General features: G+C 49.8%; 1 protein-coding gene and 1 long non-coding RNA gene across 2 annotated transcripts in view; one reads left to right on the forward strand and one right to left on the reverse strand.

Moving 5' to 3' along the window:
* Window positions 1–18,190, reverse strand: part of LOC144674874 (uncharacterized) — a 53,861-nt gene that overhangs the window by 25,392 nt on the left and 10,279 nt on the right. The window lies entirely within an intron of this gene.
* Window positions 7,752–12,637, forward strand: LOC144674873 (protein BTG3-like). Its single transcript, XM_078536030.1, has 4 exons — window positions 7,752–7,924; window positions 10,137–10,274; window positions 10,931–11,138; window positions 12,417–12,637. Exons 1-4 carry the CDS (start codon window positions 7,752–7,754, stop codon window positions 12,618–12,620), a joined length of 723 nt encoding a protein of 240 aa, XP_078392156.1. The 3' UTR covers window positions 12,621–12,637.

Genomic DNA, 18,190 nt, shown 5'->3' on the forward strand with positions numbered 1-18,190 from the left:
CTCTGTAACCTCCTCCAGCCCCTACAACCCTCCCTATCTCAGTAACCTCCTCTAGCCCCTACAACCCTACCTACCTCTGTAACCTCCTCCAGCCCCTATAACCCTCCCTATCTCTGTAACCTCCTCCGCCCCTACAACCCTCCCTATCTCTGTAACCTCCTCCAGCCCCTACAACCCTCCCTATTTCTGTAACCTCCTCCAGCCCCTACAACACCTCGAGATCTCTGCCCTTCTCCAATTCCGGCCTCTTGACCATCCCCCGATTCTCATCGCTCCACCATTGGCGGCCGTGCCTAAAGCTGCCTGGGACCCTGAGCTCTGGAATTTCCTCCCTAAACCTCTCCGCCCCTTTCTCTGTTTCTCTCATCCTTTATGAAAATGTACATCTTTGACTGGTGATGCTCATTCCTAATATCTCCTTTTGCAGCTCGATGTCAAAATCTGACTCATTTAGGCTCCTGTGAAACGCTTTGTGGTTGTTTTACTATGTTAGAAATGCTATACAAATGCAGTCATTGTTTCTTAATATAACTGGACTCTGATTGTAACAGATTCTGGCTAAATATTCATTCACCTGGGACTGTCAACCATGTATGGAAACCAATTCTTTAACCAACTGTTAGAATTCTCTCGAGTCGAATATTTAATCACATATCAATGTGATTACCAGAGTTTGAATTTTGCCAACATCAGTTATTGGCCAGAACAATGGGAGGAGAAACTGTCAGGAGGTTTTTTTCCCCCCCCTTCCCCCGCCCTCTAACCCCACCAAGTGCCAGTCTGCAATTTGTACCCATGTTTTGCTTTCAGAGAGGCACTGACCCCTTGTTCTGCTATTAACACCTACTGATGTCTGACCTTCATGCCATTATTAACACCTGCTTTCGTCTTTAACACAATCATTAGCACTCCATTTCTCTTGTGTCCAACACATCTTTGTCAAATCTCTCCTGATCTCTCACCTATCTCTGTCCTTCTATTTTGTTCCACCCAGCCCCCACTCTCTTAAACAGTATTAAAAAAACCCAACACATTTCTAAAACAAAAACAGAAATACCTGGAAAAACTTTCTCCAGGTATTCCTGTTTTTGTTTTGGATTTCCAGCATCCACAGTTCTTTCCTTTGACCATCACATTTCTACATCTCTTCAGCTCTGGAGAAGAGCCACACGGACTTAAAATGTTAACTCTGTCTTTTCTCTGCGCAGCGCACTGCCAAACCTGCTGAGTTTTTCTAGCACGTTCTGTTTCTGCCAGGAGACACGTTGGATGTGCCCCCAAATCTGGTGCGAATACTGGGGGTTGGCCAGAATATCGGGAGCGCCCCACCCACCAGTAACATTTAATGATTTGAGGTTGTCTCGGTCGGTCTGTTCCCTTTCTAGTGTTCACTTCTTAAACAGTTAAATCCTCAAGACAGCGGTGATGTCAACTCTGGAGGGTGGATGAGAAGCAATTCAGTTCAACATACACCCTGGCAACCGTGTAATATAACTCACACGGAAAAGGTAGACAATATACCAGGGAACAGCTCCCTTAAGCTCAGAAGTCACAGGACAGTCGGGAGTCCAACATCTACAGACACCTTGTCGGATCAGCTCCAGCCTACAAAAGTCAGGCTGTTTGGAATCGATAACTGTAATCGTCACTATAGAATTGATGCCTGAGTAATAACCTTGCATTTGGACTATACACTCGAGCCTGAATCACGGGGAGTTATTTAACTGCGTGCGCAGGTTTCCCCCAACACCTTCAGAGTGCAAATAAGACCACACAGTGGGAGTTGCCCCCGCAGGTTAGCAAGGCAAGGCAAAAATCAAACCAAAAACTAGGGATTATTTCTGGAGGGATTGAATTGAAAAGTAGAGAAGTGACATTAAGCCTGCATCAAAACTTGGTTGCACTGCACTGAGATTACCACGAGCAGTTCTGGTCACCATATTACAGAAAGGACATCGAGATACTGGAGAGGGAAGATTTACAATGATGATCCCAGAAATGTGTGGGTAAACTCACATGAGTTTATATGAGGACAGGATGGACGGGCTGGGTCTTTGTTCTCTAGAAAAGAGAAGGCTGAGGGGGGTGACCTCATCGAGGTATTTAAAATTCAGAAAGGTTTTGATGGAGTGGATACAGAGGGAGTGTTTCCTCTGGTGGAAGGGGAGACCAGAACTAGGGGTCATCGATTTAAGATCGTCACTAATAAATCCAATGGGGAATTCCGGAGAAACGCCTTTACCCAGAGAGTGGGGGGGAATGTGGAACTCGCTCCCACAGGGAGTGGTGGAAGTGAATAGTGTCGATGTAGTTAAGGGGGAAGCTGGATAAAGACATGAGGGAGAAAGGAATAGAAGGATATGGCGATGGGGTGAGATGGGAGGAGGCTCGTGTGGAGCAGAAACACCAGCACGGATCAGATGGGCTAAATGGCCAGTTTCTGTGCCGCATATATGAAATCCTGTGTCATCAAATCCTGTCTATGTCACTGTACAAAGTGCCTTCTCTTATCCAGGAGTAACGGAGCGAGTTTTAATTCTGTTCCCCTTGGGATCAAACCCCAGGTTTTCCACAAAATGAAACCAGTGACCAGGCTGACATCAATAAATTCCTTTAAATGTACAATACAGGCTGTGTCCATGGTGTCAAGATAAGGCAATGGCAGAGAGTGTGGGGATGAGGTGGAATTGAAGAGAGAGGGAGCCTCCTCACTAACACTGTGCCTTTGTGTAAGATACCCTTGGTTGTGTATACATGCATATGTAGGATTAAGATTGACCTAAACTCATGGTAAACAAAGGAATTGCATTTCTCTAGCGCCTTTCCCCCACCTCAGGACATCCCGAAGCATTTCACAGCCAATGAAGGATTTCTTTTGCAGTGAGCTCACTGTTATAAGAAACACAGCAGCACACAGCAAGATCCCACAAACAGCAATGTGATTATGGCCCCAGAGCATCTGCTTTTTTACTGATGTTGTTGGAGGTGTAAATATTGGCCCCCAGGAAAACAGGAGAGCTACCCCCTGCTCTTCTTCCAAATAGAGGCCATGGGATGTTTTACACTCACCTGAGAGGGCAGACGGGGGTTTAATGTCTCATCTGAAAGATGACAAATCTGACAAGGCAGCGTTTCCTTGGTACAGGCCCTCCGACAGTGCAGCACTCCCTCAGTACCGACCCTCCGACAGTGCAGCACTCGCTCAGTACTGACCCTCCGTCAGTGCGGCACTCCATCAGTACTGCCCCTCCGACAGTGCGGCACTCCCTCAGTACTGACCCTCCTACAGTGCGGCACTCCCTCAGTACTGACACTCCGACAGTGCGGCACTCCCTCAGTACTGACTCTCCGACAGTGCAGCACTCCCTCAGTACTGACGGGGTGCTGCAGTACGGAGGGTCAATACTGAGGGGGTGCTGCACTGTCGGAGAGTCAGTACTGAGGGGGTGCTGCACTGTCGGAGGGTCAGTACTGAGTGGGTGCTGCACTGTTGGAGGGTCAGTACTGAGGGAGTGCCGCACTGTCGGAGGGTCAGTACTGAGGGAGTGCCGCACTGTCGGAGGGTCAGTACTGAGGCTGTGCCGCACTGTCGGAGGGTCAGTACTGAGGGAGTGCTGCACTGTCGGAGGGTCAGTATTGAGGGGGTGCTGCACTGCCTGAGGTGCCGTCTTTCAGATGAGACATTAAAGCTGGGCCCCGTCTGCCGTCTCAGGTGGGTGTAAAATATCCCATGGGCATTATGTTTAAGAAGAGTGGGTGGGGGGGTGTTTCTCCCCATGTCCTGGAACCAAAACCACTAAAAAGAAACTGATGACCTGGGTTATCCTCAGATTGATGAAGGATCTTGCTGTGTGCAATTTGGCTACCGGCTTCCCTGCATTACAACAGTGAGCAGAGTTCAGAAATTAAAGCACTTCATTGTTTGGGGCCATAAAGCGCGATGGGACGCCCTGAGGCGGTGAGCGGCGCTAGATAAATGCATGTCCCCCTTTCACTTATTCTTGCTGCTTAACAGTGGCGAAGGCGCCTTTAAGAAGTGGGCGGGGCGCGGCTGACGTCAGCCCCTGCCTTGTATGGTCATTGATGTGTGTCGGAAGGGACGTCCTCTCGTTGGCTGGGGACACAGTTTGAATCATCTTCTTGATGTAAATTTCTGGCAATGACTGAGGGCAGTTTGATAAAATCTCTCACACATTTTGCAGCCACAAGTCTGGACGTGAATCGAGGAGGCGAAAGCATCTCTGGTGAGTAGAGATTTAAATATATATAATATATATATGTAGACATATATTAGTGAACAAAACAACAGGAAACAAGTTTAGAAAAGTTTTTCAGAAGTTGGCCTTAAACTTTTTCCTGCCAGAGAAGTGTTGGTTTGCAATTGGCTATCAAATGGTAAGTAACCTGGTTACTTACATCTGTAAGTCTCTTTTTTTTTAAACCATGTTGCAGGAGAAAATATCTTTTTTCAGAGTTAGTTGGTGAGCTTTTTAAAGTTGTGCCTGTTGATGGAAGGTGCCACAATCACTTTTTCTTCCGAACTGAACTTTGACCGGCACACGAAACAAAAACAGAAAATAGCTGGGAAAACCCATCAAGTCTGAGCACATCTCTGGCGAGAGAGAGAGAGAGAGATCAAGAGTTAACGTTTCGAACCAGCGGGTCAGTTTAATGTGCTGTGTCCCAACGCTGAATACAAACTCTCTGTCTCTGCCGCCACGGGTTGATTTTAGGGACCATCGAACAATCGGCACTGTCTCCAGGAGAGGAGGTTGGGGGACATAAGCAGAATTGATGGCCGCGTTAGAGGAATGATATACTTTCTCAGTGGGGGAGTGGGTTTCGTTAAGGCACAGTTCATGGTTCAGCACCTCCCCACTTTTTTTTTGAAAAGGTGAGGTTTTTGAGATGGTCCCTTAGGTGAACACGTGGATTTGGTTTCCAGTTTTGAAGTTTATAACTGTGCTGCTTGTAGTTTGTAAGAGTGATTGATTGATTCATTCGGGATCACTCAGGGTGGATGGGTTGCTGCCAGCTCTGGTGGGTGGGGGTCGGGGGATGGGGGCGCGGGTCTGAAGAGTTCGAAATGAAAGTTAGATATTGGTGTGTGTTTGGGGAATCCCAATTTTTGAGTCCAGGAGAGTGTGTGTGTGAGAGAGAGAGAGAGCGTGTGTGTGAGAGAGATGTGTGTGAGAGAGTGTGTGAGAGAGTGTGTGTGTGAGAGAGAGAGAGCATGTGTGTGAGAGAGAGAGAGAGCGTGTGTGTGAGAGAGATGTGTGTGAGAGAGTGTGTGAGAGAGTGTGTGTGTGAGAGAGAGAGAGCATGTGTGTGTGAGAGAGAGAGTGTGTGTGAGAGAGAGATGTGTGTGAGAGAGAGAGTGTGTATGTGTGTGAGAGAGTATGTGTGTGTGTGAGAGAGAGATGTGTGTGTGAGAGAGAGAGAGCGTGTGTGTGTGTGAGAGAGATGTGTGTGAGAGAGGGAGCGTGTGTGTGTGAGAGTGTATGTGTGTGAGAGAGAGCGTGTGTGTGAGAGAGAGAGATGTGTGTGAGAGAGGGAGCGTGTGTGTGTGAGAGTGTATGTGTGTGAGAGAGAGCGTGTGTGTGTGAGAGAGAGAGTGTGTGAGGGAGAGAGCGTGTGTACGTGTGAGAGAGAGTATGTGTGTGTGTGAGAGAGAGCGTGTGTGTGTGTGAGAGAGAGAGTGTGTACGTGTGAGAGAGTGTGTATGTGTGTGAGAGAGAGTGTGTGGGAGAGGCTATGTGTGTGTGTGAGAGAGTGTGTATGTGTGTGAGAGAGATGTGTGTGAGAGAGAGAGCGTGTGTGTGAGAGAGTGAGAGTGTGTGAGAGAGTATGTGTGTGTGAGAGAGAGAGAGTGTTTATTAAATTTCTTCTATTTGATGCTGTAGTTTTTGGAGTTATTTTCTCCCAGGGAGGAACAGGAGAGATTTGGTTTTCTGTTACTCGGCCCCTCAGGAAGTGTTAGCTCCGCCCTGCAATTGGAAAAACAAAAATGCCCCCGTGTGACCTGAAGACTGAGGGTAGTTGCGGTTTCTGTGGGGCCTGTAATGGACACTGGGGGAGGATGTTTGATATGGACACCTTCCTGGACAGTGGCACCAGAGTTACTCAGGGAAAGTAGCGCTTTTCCCCACCTCAGGACGTCCCAAAGCCTTTCACAGCTAACGAAGGACCTTTTTGTTGTGTGTGAGCTCACTGTTGTAATGTAGGAAACGCAGACAATTTACGCACAGCAAGATCCCACAAACAGCAATGTGATAATGACTCAGATCATCTAGGTTTTTTTTTTAGTGATGTTGTTTAAGGGATAAATATTGGCCCCAGGACCACGGGGAGAACTCCCCCCACCCCCCCCCCCCCCCCATCCCCTGCTCTTCTTCCAAATAGTGGCCGTGGGATCTCCCCGCGACGCCTCCCTTGGCCGAATGTCAGTCTGGATTGTGAGCTCCTGGTCTTTGTACTGGGAGGCTGGTGCCCACAACCCTGTGAGTCAGAAGTAAGTGTGCGACGGACTGAGACACTGACTCACTTTGCTGGGCCGACAGGGCTTCCATGGAGCTTGTGTCTCTGAATCCACCGCAGTTAGAAACAAAACAACATGTTTACAAAAATCAGCTGTTTCACCTGAGGACAGTTTTAACAATCTGAAGGATGGCAGACTTCAGTGCAATTTGGATGTGAGATTGACTCTCACTTTTACTGTTTTACGCTCGGACATTGAATGCAAAGTGTTCTGTCCGAGAGAGGGATGTCCTTCTCCTGCTGTGTGACTATGAACAACATCTGGAGTAAGGACTGGCTCCTTGTCCCTGTCTCCGCGTCCTCCCATTTACCTTTATAACGTTTTCCGTTTTAATGTTGTGGGGCTAATATTCACCCCCACCCCCCCCACCGCCCCCACCCCAATGAATATCGCTGTCAAATAAAAATCGGATCTGGGTCACTATCGCATTGTCCTTTGTGGGATCTTGCTGTGCGCAAATTGGCTTTTGCTTTTCCCCCCATTACGATGGTGACCCCCACTTCATAAATGGAAGGGAGTCATTTGGCTGTGAGGCTCTTTGGGATATCTTGCAGCGGTTAAAGGCGTTACAGAAATGTGAGTTCTTCACCGGATATACAGCAGGCCATTCGGCCCATCTGCTCCGTGCCGGTGTTTCTGCTCCACACGAACCTCCTCCCACCCACCCCCCTCTCTCCATCTCACCCCATCACCCTATCCTTCCATTCCTTTCTCCCTCATGTGTTTATCCAGCTTCCCCCTAAAACACATCGATACTATTCACTTCCACCACTCCCTGTGGGAGCGAGTTCCACATTCTCCCCACTCTCTGGGTAAAGAGGTTTCTCCTGAATTCCCCATTGGGTTTATTAGTGATGATCTTATATCGATGGTCCCTAGTTCTGGTCTCCCCCACACACAAGAGGAAACAGTCTGTCTGTATCCAGGTGCGTGTTCCAGAAGGGTCTTGTCAGCAATGCCTACCACAGTCAAATAGCTCGCCAGCCAGCACTATTGTGGGGGGGGGCAGGTAAAAGAGTTGCTGGTGGTGGGGGTGGGATGTTGTTGACACAAAGGGGTCATTCCAGCAGCCAGACCATGATCTCTATATTCCATCACCCTTCTCCCCACCCCCCTCCCTCACCCAACCCCAACATCCCCGACTGTAACACACTCTGAACAGGTTAATCTCTAAACACCCCCACCTTCCCCCCTGCAGATACACCAGGAGACGATGAAGGAGGAGATCGGAGCCGGAGTGTCCTTCCTGGTCAGCATGGTCAGGAATCGCAGCAGGCTACATCAGGAAAAGATCGAGGAGTTTGGGGAGAAGCTCACTGCGATACTGTACCGAAAATACCAGAATCACTGGTACCCAGCCAATCCCAGCAAAGGACAAGCATACAGGTAAGCAAACAGCAGAGCCGCCCAGTACAATGGCTAGAATATTACAGCACAGAAACGGGCCATTCAGCCCATCTGCTCCGTGCCAGTGTTTCTGCTCCACACGAGCCTCCTCCCACCCCCTGTTCATCTCACTCCATCACCATATCCTTCTATTCCTTGCCCCCCGCCCGTCCCATGTTTTTATCCAGCTTCCCCCTGAAAGAGTATAAAATATTGGCCAGGGAGGACCCTCCTCACTATTTCTTGCATTGCGCTGAGGGACATTGTCCATCCACTTGCGAGAGCAGATGGAACAAGTCCTGGGTTTGAGTCTCCACCCCAGAGACTTCAGCCCCATAATCCAGGCCGACACTCCACAGCGCCAGTGCCGAGGGGGCGCCGCGCTGTCAGAGGGTCGGTGCCAAAGGGAGATGCTGGCCTTCAGGTGAAACTTTAAACCAAAGTTCCCGTCTGCCTCCTTGGTGGTTGTAAATGATCCCACGGCCACTATTTGGAAGAGGAGCAGGGGGAAGGTCCTGGGGCCAATATTTACCCCTCAACAAACATCACTAAAAAAACAGATGATCTGGGTCATTATCACATTAATGTTTGTGGGAGCTTGCTGTGCACAAATTGGCTGCCACGTCTCCGACATTACACAGTGAACATACTTTTGAATAAGTATTTCATTGGCTGTGAAAGGTTTTGGGACATCCTGGGGTGGTGAAGGCGCCAGAGAAATGCAAGTCTTTGTTTTGAAAAAAAACAAAAAACTGCAGATGCTGGAAATCCAAAACAAAAACAAAAATACCTGGAAAAACTCAGCAGGTCTGGCAGCATCTGCGGAGAGGAAAACAGTTAACGTTTCGAGTCCGTATGATTCTTCAACAGAACTAAGGAAAAATAGAAAAGAGGTGAAATATAAGGAGGTTTAAGAGGGGGTGGGACAGGTACAGCTGGATAGAGGGCCAGTGATAAGGTGGAGATAGCCAAAAGATGTCATAGACTAAAGGGCAAAGAGGTGGTGACGGTGGTGATATTATCTAAGGGATGTGCTAATGGGGACATTAAGGGTAGAAAGCAGGACGAGCAAGGTACCAGGTAGCCCTAGTGGGGGTGGGGTGGGGGGGAAGGGATCGAAATAGGCTAGAAGGTAAGAGATAAAACAATTGATGGAAATACATTTAAAAATAATGGAAATAGGTGGGAAAAGAAAAATCTATATAAATTATTGGAGAAAAGGGGGATCGGAAAGGCGGTGGGGATGGGGGAGAGAGTTCCTTGATTGTCTTTGTTTTGAAAGTTGCTCGAAGTTGTCCCTGCAATACCGCCCTTTCCCCACCTGGGGGCGCCGCTGCTCAGTTTTAAATTTGGATGAGCAGCTGAACCGCTTAAAGCCCCTTTAAAGCTGATACAATGAAATTTTAGGGGCATCTTAAAGGAAGGGAGATGGAGGTGGAGAGGTTTCGGGAGAGAATTCCAGAGTTTAGGGCCCCAGGCAGCTGAAGGCACGGCCACCAATGGTGGAGCGATGGAAATCAGGGGATTCTCAAGGGGCTGCAATTGGAGGAACGCAGAGATTTTGGAGGGTTGTCGGGCTGGAGGAGGTTGCAGAGATAGGGAGGGTTTTAGGGGCTGGAGGTGGTTACAGAGGTAGGGAGGGTTGTAGAGGCTGGAGGAGGTTACAGAGATAGGGAGGGTTGTAGAGGCTGGAGGAGGTTACAGAGGTAGGGAGGGTTGTAGAGGCTGGAGGAGTTTACAGAGATAGGGAGGGTTATAGAAGCTGGCGGAGGTTACAGAGATAAGGAGGGTTTTAGGGGCTGGAGGAGGTTACAGAGATAGGGAGGGTTGTAGGGGCTGGAGGAGGTTACAGAGATAGGGAGGGTTGTAGGGGCTGGAGGAGGTTACAGAGATAGGGAGGGTTGTAGGGACTGGAGGAGGTTACAGAGATAGGGAGGGTTGTAGGGACTGGAGGAGGTTACAGAGATAGGGAGGGTTGTAGGGACTGGAGGAGGTTACAGAGATAGGGTGGTTTGTGGGGACAGTTTTGAAAACAAGGATGAAAGTTTTAAAATGGAGGCGTTGTTGGACTTGGAGCTAATGTATGTCAGTGAGTGACGGGGTGAAGGCTGAACAGGACTTGGTACAACTTGGGAAAAGGGCCAGTAGGGTTCTGGATGGTCTAATGTCTGTCCTCTTGGATCCTTCAGTATATTTTTTCTCTCCCTGGTAGATGCATTCGGATAAACAGGAAACATAAAGCAGACCCATCCTTGTTGCTCGCTTGTCAAGACTGTGATCTGGAATATAACCAGTTGAGACTGCCCAAAGAGATTACGTTGTGGATTGATCCCCAGGAGGTGTGCTGCAGGTAAGTCTTCACCTGGATGGTTTAGCAACACAGTCACCGCAGAGACAAACACAAGGAGCTCATCTGGAGAATTGTGTCCGATTCCCACTGCCTCACACTTTAGGAGGGAAGGCGAGGCCTTGGGGAGGGTGAGGGGGAGATTGACTCGAATGGCGCCAGGGAAGAGGGACTTCAGTTCATGTGGAGAGACTGGGGAAGCTGGGATTGTTCTCCTTAGAGCAGAGAAGGTTAAGGGGGAGATTGAATCGAGGCGTTCAAAATCATGAGGGGGTTTGGATAGAGTCAATAAGGAGAAAGTGTTTCCAGTGGCAGGAGGGTCGGTAACCAGAGGGACACAGATTGAAAGGAATCGGAACCAGAGGGGGAGATGAGAATTTTTTTTACACAGCGAGTTGTTGTGATCTGGAAGGCGCTGCCTGAAAGGGGGGTGGATGCAGATTCAACAGGAACTTCCAAAGGGGGAATTGTGTCTGTCTGTCTCTCTCTCTCACTGCTGTGCTCTCTGTCTCTCCTTCACTGTACGGTAAACCTTCCCTCGGCTGTGTTCTGCCAGTTTGTGTGGGTGTTTGTTGTTTATACCAGGTTGTTAGTGGCTGTGTCTCGCGTGTTGCTGCCTGACCCGATTCCCACTAAATCTTCATTTGAAATTCCTGCAGGTGTAGTGATGGGAGTCTGCCTTTCACTGTCGCTCAGATTGGACAAGACTCCAGGAGGGCGGCATCGTTAGACTCTGAGCAAGGCAGCGCGTCCTCGGAGTGCAGCACACCTGACTGCCACTCGGAGACTTCGTCAGATGAAGGGGAACATGCCAAAGGTCAAACAGTGAAGGAAACTGCAGCAAAAACAGCTGAAGCTACTGGCAAGGTAAAGAGAATATTGAGCACCCAGTGCTGGGAGGGGCGGAGTGAATGATTTCAATAGTCTCCGGGCCAATCTCCCACCTTCTACCCCTGGAAACTCATCAAAAACTCAACTGACCCCAGACCCTAACTCACATTGAGTCCCGTTCACCCATCACTATCCTGTCGCTCACTGACCTACACTGGCTCCTGGTCCAGCAACACCTCCGTTTTTAAAAAAAAATCTCATCCTTATTTCAAATCCTTCCTCACCCCTCCCTATTTCTATAAACCCCTGGAACCCTCCCTATCTCCGTAACCTCCTCCAGCCCCTACAACCCTATCTCTGTAACCTCCACCAGCCCCTACAACCCTATCTCTGTAACCTCCTCCAGCCCCTACAACCCTCCCTATCACCATAACCTCCTCCAGCCCCAACCCTCCCTATCTCCATAATCTCCTCCAGCCCCTACAACCCTATCTCTGTAACCTCCTCCAGCCCCTACAACCCTCCCTATCACCATAACCTCCTCCAGCCCCAACTCGCCCTATCTCCGTAATCTCCTCCAGCCCCTACAACCCTATCTCTTTTACCTTTTCCAGCCCCTACAACCCTCCCTATCTCTGTAACCTCCTCCAGCCCCTACAACCCTATCTCTGTAACCTCCTCCAGCCCCTACAACCCGCCCTATCTCCGTAATCTCCTCCAGCCCCTTCAACCCTATCTCTTTTACCTTTTCCAGCCCCTACAACCCTCCCTATCTCTGTAACCTCCTCCAGCCCCTACAACCCTATCTCTGTAACCTCCTCCAGCCCCAAAACCCTCCCTATCTCCGTAATCTCCTCCAGCCCCTACAACCCTCCCTATCTCTGTAACCTCTTCCAGCCCCTACAACCCTCTGAGATCTCTGCGCTCCTCCAATTCTGGCCTCTTGACCATCCCCCGCTTCCCATCACTCTGCCATTGGCGGCCATGTCTTCAGCTGCCTGGGGGCCCTAAACTCTGGAATTCCCTCCCTAAACTCACTCACTCCCTCCCGAACACAGTCTGTCTCTCTTTCTATCTGTGGGAACTGGCTGTGCAATAGTTGGCTGCCCACATTTCCTCTATTTACAACAGTGACCACACTTCAAATAAATTACTTCATTGGCTGTGAAACACTTTGGGACGTCCTGAGGTGGGGAAAGGCGCTAGAGAAATGCAAGTCCTTGCACGTGGCCTGTGGAGACGGGGCTGGGGATTAAATGGAGCTTGTGTGTTTGATTTGTCATGTTTAATTGATTCAATAATTTTATCCCTTAGGTTTCTGGAAGTTTCTCCCAGTGCACTGCTGCGTGGCCTCTGTACCCTCACAAGCCGGTGCAGTATGCCACATTCTACCAACCGGTCCCCCTCATCAGCTACTACTTGATACCCGGACTGGACAAGGCCCTGCAACCTCCCCCAGGCTTCCTCCTGCCTCAGGTGCAGGCCCACTGCTCGAAGATCGGCAAAAGGCACAAGTGATGAAGGTCCTGGCTAGCAGAGGGATCGGATACCTCGCTCACACTGAGCTGTGCCAACCCTGTGCTTAACTGCTCCATTCTAACTCCCATGGGCATGTTTGCAAGTGGCTGAGCTGTGTGTGTGTGAGCGCGGTGTGTGTGTGAGCGCGGAGTGTGAATGTCTGTGAGCGTGGTGTGTGTGTGAGCGCAGTGTGTGTGTGTGTGTGTTTGTGTGTGACTGTGAGCGAGGTGTGTGTGTGATCGCAGTGTGTGTGTGTGTGTGTGTGAGCGCGGTGTGTGTGTGTGTGTGAGCGCAGTGTGTGTGTGAGCGAGGTGTGTGTGTGAGCGCGGTGTGTGTGTGTGTGTGTGTGAGCGCGGTGTGTGTGTGTGTGTGAGCGCAGTGTGTGTGTGAGCGAGGTGTGTGAGTGTGAATGAGTCAGAGAGAAGTGTTGCTGTATATAACATTCACTACTCACGTGTGTGTGTAAGGCCCACACTGCCTATGTGTGTTTGTGGGTTTACACTGCTGCTCCTGTGGTTCTGTGTATACTTTATATATAATTGAAGCCATCTCTGTATTATAAATCTGTACTAAAAACTCAGGTATCTTTGAAAATATGAGGTGTGTCCACATTGCCTGACAGGTGATTGTTATTTATCATGTTTACAGGGGGAGTGTGTGAAATACCCCAGAGTCTCTGTTAATATGTATTTGTTAAATTATCATCTATCTGGCTTGTGGAATATTTAATGTTTTTGCACTTTTATTTTATTTGCTGCTGCTGATCACTCTCCATTCGCTCCTGTTGAAATCTCAGAGCCTCTCTTGGGTAAGAAACTTAGCTGTGATGCTTATCATAGCCAAATAGCCCATCAACATCCACTGAGTGAGGCTCCAGAAGGTGCCTGGCGAATGGATTGCTGAAGACATTAGGACAAACTCTAGCACTCAAAAGAGTGTGTTTTCTGTGCAATATACATTGAGCAATTTAAATTTTTTAAATCCAAAAATTGTTTAAAAGGGATTTGGGGAATTGTTTCCTGAGGATGAGATGTTGAGGAACAACTCTGGATCCCTGGGATTTTTTAGCTCTTCTTCCTTAATGTGGGAATAGTGTTCCTGTATCTTTCTCCCAGGTTAGGGGAAGGGTCCCTATCTCTGAATGGCCTCCTGAATGAGCTTGCTGTGTTGATTCATACCAAAGGCCGCAGTGTGTTAACACAGTGAACCCCTGGTCTGCTGTCCTGCTGCCATTGCCCATTCCCACCCTCAAACAGTGACTTGTGTTTCCACCCCAGTAACCCAGGGACACAAGCTCCCCAGTGGGGCGAGTGGAAGCCCCTTGCCCAGACCCTCAGCCAGTTCATGTCTCTCCAAGTCTTTACTGATATTGGAGAAAAATCACAGCGGACCAACACAGTGTTACTGCTCCCCAACTGGTGAATGGGAGAAACTTTTATAAAACTCAGTATTTATTGACAGTCAGTTAAGCGCGAGTTAAATGGCTTATTCTGAATGTCTCATTAAATTTCTTTTTTCTTTTGTGTAAAATAAATTAAACCACTTTGTTCAAACAACATTCCCAGGGTGGTGTGAGTTTCTGTAAAGATTGGAATACTGATTTCCTCCTTTTGGACAACTTCATGTGTTCATCGGCTGAGGCACTTTGGGACTTTCATGGAACAAACTGGTCACTCGTTAGGGTGGGGGAGGGAGTGGGATTTTTTAATTCATTCATGTGGGCGTCATTGGCCGGGCCAGCATTTATTGCCCATCCCTAATTGCCCCTTTAGAAGGTGGTGATGAGCTGCCTCCTTGAACTGCTGCAGTCCATGTGGTGTAGGAACACCCACAGTGCTGTCAGGGAGGGAGCTCCAGGATTTTGACCCAGCGACAGTGAAGGAACGGCCGATGGATTTGCAAGTCAGGACGGTGAGTGGCTTAGAGGGGAACTTCCAGGTGGTGGTCTTCCCAACTATCTGCTGCCCTTGTCCTTCTAGATGGTAGTGGTGGTGGGTTTGGAAGGTGCTGTCTAAGGAGCCTTGGTGAGTTTCTCCAGTACATCTTGTAGATGGTACACACGCTGCTGCTACAGTGCGTCGGTGGTGGAGAAAGTGAACATTTGTGGATGGGGTGCCAATCAAGCGGGGCTGCTTTGTCCTGGATGGTGTTGAGCTTCTTGAGTGTTGTGGGAGCTGCACTCATCCAGGGCAAGTGGGGAATATTCCATCACACTCCTGACTAGTGCCTTGTGGATGGTGGACAGGCTTTGGGGAGTCAGGAGGTGAGTTACTCACCACAGGATTCCCAGCCCCTGGCCTGCTCTTGTAGCCACAGTGTTTATATGCTAGTCCAGTTCAGTTTCTGGGTGGAGTGAAGGCACCAATTTCTCCCCAATTCCAGGGTTGGAGGTACTGTGGAAGAATTGACCCGAGCCACCAAAGCAGAACAGCAAACTGGAGAAACAGCAGACTTAACATGGAGTTCAACACCTTCCGGTCATGAAAGTGCTTTTATTGTTTTAGCTCATTTTTATTCATTGATTTATCCCCTTTTTTACCCCACTTGCTATCCTTCTCGCTTCCAATGTCCCCTCTTCCCACCCCAAAGGACCATCTGTCACTTCTTCCATGTTGTTCTTTCACCGACTGCAAACCCTCGTTCTGCTATTAACACATTCTCCTGTCGGAGGGTCAGTACTGAGGGGGCTCCGCGCTGTCGGAGGGTCAGTACTGAGGGGGCTCCGCGCTGTCGGAGGGTCAGTACTGAGGGGGCTCCGCGCTGTCAATATTACAGACATTTCAATATGGTCATTACAGAGAGTCTCCACTCCCCCTCTTCCCCCCACTCCCACTCGTCCCCCCACTCCCTCTCTTCCCCCACTCCCTCTCTTCCCCCACTCCCTCTCTTCCCCCCCACTCCCCCTCTTCCCCCCACTCCCCCTCTTCCCCCCCACTCCCCCTCTTCCCCCCCACTCCCTCTCTTCCCCCCCACTCCCTCACTTCCCCCCCACTCCCTCTCTTCCCCCACTCCCTCTCTTCCCCCACTCCCTCTCTTCCCCTCCCACTCCCTCTCTTCCCCTCCCACTCCCTCTCTTCCCCCCCCACTCCCTCTCTTCCCCCCACTCCCTCTCTTCCCCCCCACTCCCTCTCTTCCCCCACTCCCTCTCTTCCCCCCACTCTCTCTCTTCCCCCCCCACTCCCTCTCTTCCCCCCACTTCCTCTCTTCCCTCCCCACTCCCTCTCTTCCCCCCAATCCCTCTCTTCCCCCCACTCCCTCTCTCCCCCCCCACTCCCTCTCTTCCCCCCTCCCTCTCTTCCCCCCCACTCCCTCTCTTCCCCCCCACTCCCTCTCTTCGCCCCCACTCCCTCTCTTCCCTCCCACTCCCTCTCTTCCCCCCCACTCCCTCTCTTACCCCCCCAACTCCCTCTCTTCCCCCACTCCCTCTCTTCCCCCCAACTCCCTCTCTTCCCCCAACTCCCTCCCTTCCCCCCAACTCCCTCTCTTCCCTCCCACTCCCTCTCTTCCCCCCAACTCCCTCTCTTCCCTCCCACTCCCTCTCTTCCCCCCCACTCACTCTTTCCCCCCCACGCCCTCTTTCCCCCCCATTCCCTCTCTCCCCACCCAACTCCCTCTCTCCCCACCCGCCACTCCTCTTCCCCCCCGCCATCTGTCCTTGCTTCCTCTCCCCACCCCATCACCCTGGTTCCTCTCCAAACAGCCCCCTACCTCCTGTTCCCTCTCCAAACCCGCTGCCCCCCATCAACACTGAGGGGGTGCCGCGCTGTCGGAGGGTCGGTGCCAAAGGAGATGCTGGCCTTCAGGTGAAATTTTAAACCGAGATCCCCATCTGTCTCCTTAGTGCGTGTAAAAGATCACACAGCCACTATTTGGAAGAAAAGCAGGGGGAAGGTCTCCCCGGTGTCCTGGGGCCAATATTTACCCCTCAACCAACATCACTAAAAAAACATGATCTGGGTCATTATCACATTGATGTTTGTGGGAGCTTGCTGTCCGAAAATTGGCCGCCACGTTTCCTACATTACTACAGCGAACATACTTTTGGAAAAGTATTTAATTGGCTGTGAAAAGCTTTAGCCATCCTGGGAAGGTGAAGGCGCCAGAGAAATGCAAGTCTCTGTTTTGAAAGTTGCTGAAGTTGTCTCTGCAATACCGCCCTTTGCCCACCTGGTGGCGCCGCTGCTCAGTTTTAAATTTGGATGAGCAGCGCCATCTAATGGCTGAACCCCTTTAATACAGGAACAACAACAAAAAACAACTTGCATTTATATAGCGCCATTAATATTGCAAAAAAGTGCCCCTATGCACATCAGGGTTTTGTAAATGAGTCAAAAGTTGATCCAGAGCCACCTAAGCAGATTATAGGGACTAAAAGCTTAGACAATGAAGTTTTTAATGGGCATCTTAAAGGAAGGGAGATAGAGAATTAGGATGGGAATTCCAGAGTTTAGGACCCCAGGCAGCTGAAGGCACGGCCGCCAATGTTGGAGCGATGGGAATCGGGGGATGCTCAAGGGGCTGAAAGGAGCGCAGAGATTTTGGAGGGTTGTTCGGGCTGGAAGAGGTTACAAAGATTGGGAGGGTTACAGAAGCTGGAGGAAGTTACAGAGATAGAGAGGGTTATAAGGGTTGGAAGAGTTTACAGAGATAGGGAGGGTTATAGGGGGTTGGAAGAGGTTAAAGAGATAGGGAGGTTTGTATGGGCTGGAGGAGGTTAAAGGGATAGGGACAGTTGTAGGGGCAGGAGGAGGTTACAAGGATAGGGAGGGTTATACAGGGTTGGAAGAGGTTACAGAGTTTCTCCAGTGCATCTTGTAGATGGTACATACTGCTGCAAATGTGCGTCGGTGGTGGAGAGTGAATATTTGTAAAAGGGGTGCCATCAAGCGGGCTGCTTTGTCCTGGATGGTGATGAGCTTCTTGAGTGTTGTGGGAGCTGCACTCATCCAGGGCAAGTGGACAGTTTGCATCAGAGACTCCTGACTTGTGCCTTGTGAACAGACTTTGGGGAGTCAGGAGGTGAGTTACTTGCCTCAGGATTCCCAGCCCCTGGCCTGCTCTTGTAGCCACAGTGTTTATATGGCTAGTCCAGTTCAGTTTCTGGGTGGAGAGAAGGGACCAATCTCTCCCCGATTCCAGGGGTGGAGGTCCTGTGGAAGAATTGACCTGAGCCACCAAAGGAGAGCAGCTGGTGACACAGGATGTTCATCCAGTGAGAGTCCCGAACCTCGTAATCCCAACCCCCGCACCCACCAAGCCAAAGCCACCAACTGCAGCTGCATTGGGAAACTCTCCAAGATCATGTTCTACACTGATGACAGTAAAGATCATGGAAGGCAGGGAACTTTTGTATAAACTTAATAGTGTCCAAAATATAATTGTAAGTACCAATACATTATTGAACTTATTCAGTGTAATAAACAAATGTCCCTAAAATACCAAATTGGTCAATTCCTTTTCCTGATCTCCTGTTGATTTGGACATTCTGAAATTATCATCTCAGACTCACTGATGACAAGTTGGTGACAAGGACTCACGGTCAGTGGGAAGTGATTCTGATTTCAATCCTG

This window comes from Cetorhinus maximus, unplaced genomic scaffold (genome assembly GCF_964194155.1).
Source record: "Cetorhinus maximus unplaced genomic scaffold, sCetMax3.hap1.1 HAP1_SCAFFOLD_839, whole genome shotgun sequence".
NCBI lineage: Eukaryota > Metazoa > Chordata > Chondrichthyes > Lamniformes > Cetorhinidae > Cetorhinus > Cetorhinus maximus.

Bases quoted from the DNA above. Each gene is read 5' to 3' on its own strand.
- LOC144674873 (XM_078536030.1), top strand. From the start codon at position 7,752: ATGAAGGAGGAGATCGGAGCCGGAGTGTCCTTCCTGGTCAGCATGGTC. The intron at 7,925-10,136 runs GTAAGCAAACAG...TCTCCCTGGTAG, and splicing joins AGCAAAGGACAAGCATACAG to ATGCATTCGGATAAACAGGA. The intron at 11,139-12,416 runs GTAAAGAGAATA...TTTATCCCTTAG, and splicing joins CAGCTGAAGCTACTGGCAAG to GTTTCTGGAAGTTTCTCCCA.